At 41.6% G+C, this 5,511-nt stretch overlaps 1 protein-coding gene across 1 annotated transcript; it reads right to left on the reverse strand.

Moving 5' to 3' along the window:
• LOC111159575 (olfactory receptor 52H1-like) lies at positions 1-1,147 on the reverse strand. Its single transcript, XM_022522105.1, has one exon. The coding sequence runs from the start codon at positions 940-942 to the stop codon at positions 1-3; it is 942 nt and encodes a 313-aa protein (XP_022377813.1). The 5' UTR covers positions 943-1,147.
• Positions 1,148-5,511: the final 4,364 nt, after the last annotated feature.

The following is a 5,511-nucleotide window of genomic DNA, read 5'->3' on the forward strand; positions in this document are numbered from 1 at the left end:
TCATTGTGTCTTTTTTAAAGAGAAGAGAAGAATAAATTTGTCCTGGATCTGCTTGGTCTTCACTCCATAGACAACAGGATTTAGAGCAGGGGGGATGGTCACATAGAAGTTGGCAAACAGGATGAGCACATTTCGAGGGACACTGTGCCCAAAGCGATGAGCAAGGATGGAGAAGGCGGCAGGTGTGTAAAACATGAGAATAACACAGACATGGGAACCACAGGTGCTGAGGGCCTTCTGACGGGCACCCTGAGATGAGAGCTGAAAGACCGCACGAAGGATGAAGGTATAGGAAACAGCAGTAAAGATCACATCCGAGGCAACAGTCATGACAGGCACAAAAAATCCATACCAGATGTTGATGGAGATGTCAGCAGAGGAAAGCTGAGCAACACCTATGTGCTCACAGTATGTGTGTGGGATGATGCGTGTCCCGCAGAAGGGTAACCGTTTCACCAGAAAAACATCTGGCAAGATGATGAAGAAGCTCCTCACAATGATGCTCACCACAATCTTGATGACCACCTGCAGAGTCAGGATGGTGGTGTACCTCAAGGGGAAGCAGATGGCCACGTAGCGATCAAATCCCATGGCCAGCAGGATGGCGGAGTCCACTACAAAGCTGAAGTGGAGGAAAAACATCTGGGTGAGACAGCCAGAGAAGGTAATTTCCTGGGAGCCCAGCCAGAGGTTACTGGGTAGTTTGGGCACTGTGTCCGTGGACAGGATGAAGTCCGTGGTAGCCAGCATAGCGAGGAAGAAAAACATGGGCTCATGGAGGCTGTGCTCAACAGCAATGAGGTAGAGAAGGGTGCAGTTGCCCACAACAGCCAGAACATAGATGACACAAAAGGGAATCCCGATCCAGCTGTGGAACCTCTCCAGACCGGGTATTCCCACAAGGATGAAGGAACGGGGATTGTAACAGCTCAAATTATACATGGTCTCTTCAGTCTGGGACCCTCTGGTCTTGGAGCCCTGAAGTCAAATCAGCTGTCAGAATGGGCTGGGGCTGACCGTGGTGGGGGACAACAACTGTCACATTCGGGCTTCTTCTGTCCCCTGGATGTTGGCACCTATAGAACTGACTTGTTATTGTCACTTTTCTTTGCCAGTGGCCCCACTTTATTTCCTTTATACCTTGATTAATACACCTTACAGGAGGGTTATTTTTGGAGGTCAGCAATTTCATATGATTAAACCTCAGTAACTATGTCCCTCTCTTAATGTAGATTATTTGGGATAGGTCCAGGCTCAGGAAAAAAGAAAACATATTGTATGTAAGGACAAGAGATTTGTGTATGTCAGTGAGACAGAGAGTGGGGGAAGGAGACAAGCAGGAAATATTACAATTATTACATGGGATGAGCTGCGAGTAATGGACTTTTACACAGCAAATACTATGTTTCCAACAATAGTTTTGATATAATAAACTGAAGGATTTCAGTAGAGTAGTAGAAAAGGTAATGAAAAGGGAAGGGAAAAGAAAGAACAGATTCCAGAACTATGGGTGATACAGGAGATTTGTTGCACAGCGTTTGAAATATGGTTCAAATTAGGGATGCTTCCCAGGATGTGAAAATGAGAGATGGCATCGACCAGCAAGTGCATGGGGACAGGTAAACAGCATTCTCCTGACTCAGGCAAAGGGCAGTGAGCTCAGAGGATGACTTATGGTCTCAGGGATGATTCCCTAAATCTTGGAGGATTTCCGTTCCCTAACTTAGTAGGGGACAGAGCTCTGCCCACCAGTGAGTATGACAATGCCTCCATAACAGATACCAGCCAGGGTGATTGGCCTGGGCCAAGTCAGGCAGAGCAGAGTCTCACCTCCTAGAGATAAGATTAAAAATAATAAAATAGTGCTGCCTGAATCTTTTCATGTCTGGTGTGCCAGAGCTTGGACCCCATCTTTGGACTAAATAGAGCCTGCCTTTTGCATTTCCATTTTAACTCCAGTGTATGATCTATTTTAAAGTATTTTTGGCAAAGGGGACCAGTAACGGTGAAGCAGGGAGTACAAAACAAGAGGCCAGGACACCTGGAGCCATCTTTCAGCCAGTTTGGAAGAGGTTTGGTTCTTACCCACTCCAACAAATTTACAAAGTCATTCAAAAAGCTTTGATGGAAAGGAAGTGGGATTTGAGGATGGGTCCCAGCTGCTCTATATTATTGTGTTTGGCAGGAATCTGTAGGTGTGTGACAAGAAGGGAAAAAAGGGATGAGCCATGTAGGATTTTGTGATATCTCAGCCAGAATTCCAGCCAAAGCTTTATATAGCAAGGTTCTCTGATGTAGCAGATGATTTTGACAGGGCCGGATTCCTTAATTAGCCAAAGTGAACAAGACATCAACCTGGGAGGAATGTAACTAGTTCCCACCGTCCAAAAGCAACCTCACACCCCTGCCCCAACCATGACTCATCCTCCACGCCCATAAGAACGAATGCTCTAAGTTCCACCTGAAGGTCTGAAGCAGGCTAACAGCCAGTGGGCACTGAACTTATTACAATTACATGAAGACTTCAGAGTCTTCACAAAATTGTCCCTAAAAGGATGGCCACCTCATCTCCTGCGGTATAAAAAGTTGGTAGACTGAGAAAGCCCCCAAATGTCACATTTTAGGCTAGATTTCAACTCAGTCTCCTGAAGCACAGACTCCCTGCCTCTGACAAGAAGCACATTTGCTCAGGGTCACAGGGAATACATTTAAAGGGGAAAAAAATAAAGTACTGATCATTAAAACTAAAAAGGAGGTCAACAGAAAACATACACACCAAGGTTTGCTGCTTCAGTCTGAATCTAGTCTGACTTCACTTCTTTTACCCAAAGAGCTCTTCTTTCCTTCTGGATTCCCCGCCGTATTCCTGGCCACATTAGTTGGTCTGCTCGTGAAGTCAGTCGTTTTCTGTGAAGAGCTGTCTTCTTATGGAATCATTGGTGTCAGCAGAACTCCTTTCTCCCAGAGTCATGTCCTCTAGCACAGAGAACCTACTTGGACACTGAGCAAACCCAAGGCTACACTGTTTGATAAAAATCAAAGAACCGATGTAGCATTTTTCTCTTCCCTAAATGCCTGTAGTTTTCAGCTCACCAAATTGTTTTCTATCTCTTGCTTTATAGGAGTAGTGGAAAATATCTGTTTAGAAGGAAACGAGTAAAATTTTAGGTTGGGACATGTTCCATAGAAGTGAGATGAAAGTTTTTATGCATTACCTTATATTCCCAGAAGATAGAACTCATGTTATGTGGGTGCCACCATTTTTTTTTCCATCCCCAGAGAAGGGATGAGGTCAATCATATTAACTCTTTTCCTTTGAGATGGAACATAGCTTGGTGGTTTCAGTAGGCTGTGGATATTGGGTCCCTAGGAGATTCCGTCTAGACAGTTTAGATACAGTCGCCTGAGACAGAATTCTCAGAGGCCTGAGAATGTTCCTGTACATGTGATATTCTTGAATTAGTCTATTTGGTTAAACTTGCACCAATATTGTATAAACACAATTAAAGGTTTCTAGTCTCGATATTGAAATTTTCAACTTTTTCTTCAAAAAATTTCTTACTCAGAGGAGCCTGGATGGCTCAGTTGATTAAGCATCTGACTCTGGATTTGGGCTCAGGTCATGATCTCAGAAACGTGAGATTGAACCCCACATGAGCTTGGGATTCTTTTCCTCTCTCACTGCCCTTCTCCCCCATCCAAAAAAAAAAAAAAAAAAAATTCTTAGCTGTTCTTTGCACTTTGCATAGCCAAAACTTTATAAGCAGTTTCTAGATTATAACCACACACACTTAGAGTTTTTGTTTTGATTGCATTGAATCGGTCTATTAATATGTAAATACCTGATACCTTTATAATATTGTATCATTATATTATAAATATGATGTACTATGTTATTAATGTAGTCTTTTAATTTCCCTAATAATAGGTTTAAAAACTAACTCAAAAAGATATCTGTATACCCATATTCATTGCAGGAATATTCATAACAGTCAAGATATGGAACGTGTGTGTGTGTGTGTGTGTGTGTGTGTGTGTGTGTAATATTATTCAGCCATGAAAAATAATGTAATCTTGCCATTTGTGACAACACAGATGGACCTCGAGGGCATGTTGAAATATGTCAGAAATATGTTAGAAAGTGTGAAATATTGTGAAATATGTCAGAGTAAGACAAATATCATATGACCTAACTTATAAATACACAGAACAGACTTGTGGTTGCCAGAGGCAAGGAGTGAGGGGTGGACAAAATGGGCAAAGTGGTCAAAAGATACAAACTTCCAATTATGTAATAAATAAGTCTTGGAGAAGTAAGGTACAGCAAGGTAACTATAATTATAATTACTAACTAGACTTATTGTGGTGAACATTTGTAGTGTATACAAATATTGAATCATTGTGTTGTACACTCGAAACCAATACAATGTTATATGTCAATTATAACTCAGTTAAAAATACATATACTCTTTTCTTGTGGGATGCAGAATATTTGCTCTTCATAACTATTATAAAAAATTACCACAGATTCCATGGCTTCAAATGCCACAAATTGCAGTAATTATCTTATGGTTTTGTAGCTCACTTCAGCCTAGGTCTAAATGAGCTAAAATCAAGGTGTTGAAAAGGCTGCTTCTCTTTTTGGAAGCTCTAGAAAAGAAACTCTTTCCTTCCTTTTTCTGGTATCTAGAAGCCCCCTTCTTCCATCTTTAAAGAAAACAATATTACTTCTGCCCTTCTTCTGTATTCAGTTCCCCTCCGATTCTCCCCTTGAGCTTTCCTCTTCCACTTTTAAGAATCTCTATGTTTACATTTGAGCCAGCTACATATTCTGAAATGATCTCCATATTTTAAGGTCTACTGATGAGTTTCATCTGATAGTCATCTTAATCCCTCGTGGCTATGTAACCTAACATAATCACAGAGGTTTAAGATGGGGACATCTACCACACAAAGCTTCAGAATTTGCAAATTATGTTTGTCAAACAAACTTACTGTTCTTGATTAATTTAATATCTAGTTATATTGACAATAATAGATGCACTTAAACATCTCATTTTGTTTTGTTTATTTCTCCTTGCTTCTTAGTGAGTATTTTGCATATTGAGGGTATATTGTAGTGTGCATATATAATGCCTCTTTTCACAAGTCCTCGTAGTTTGCAGCATGGTTCTGAGGGGGAGAGTCCCTCTGATTTTTCTCTTTCTTTTTGACTTCTTTGGTGTGCTCATTCTTCTAGTTACCTCATCTGACTCTCCTAAGCACTCTGTCCTGAGTCAAAGCTTAGTGTGTTGTCTTTTTTTTTTTTTTTAAGATTTTGTTTATTTTCAGAGAGAGTCAGCACAGGCAGACAGAGTGGCAGGCAGAGGGAGAAGCAGGCTACCTGCTGAGCAGGTAGCCCGATGTGGGACTCGATACCAGGTCGCTGGGATCATGACCTGAGCCGAAGCCTGCCGTTTAACCAACTGAGCCACCCAGGCGTCCCGTGTGTTGTCTTCTGATCCTGATCAG

This window comes from Enhydra lutris, unplaced genomic scaffold (genome assembly GCF_002288905.1).
Source record: "Enhydra lutris kenyoni isolate GAN:26980312 unplaced genomic scaffold, ASM228890v2 scaffoldscaffold68, whole genome shotgun sequence".
NCBI classification, from domain to species: Eukaryota; Metazoa; Chordata; class Mammalia; order Carnivora; family Mustelidae; genus Enhydra; species Enhydra lutris.

Excerpts from the sequence above, each read along its gene's own strand:
- LOC111159575 (XM_022522105.1), bottom strand. The coding sequence starts at position 942 with ATGTATAATTTGAGCTGTTACAATCCCCGTTCCTTCATCCTTGTGGGA.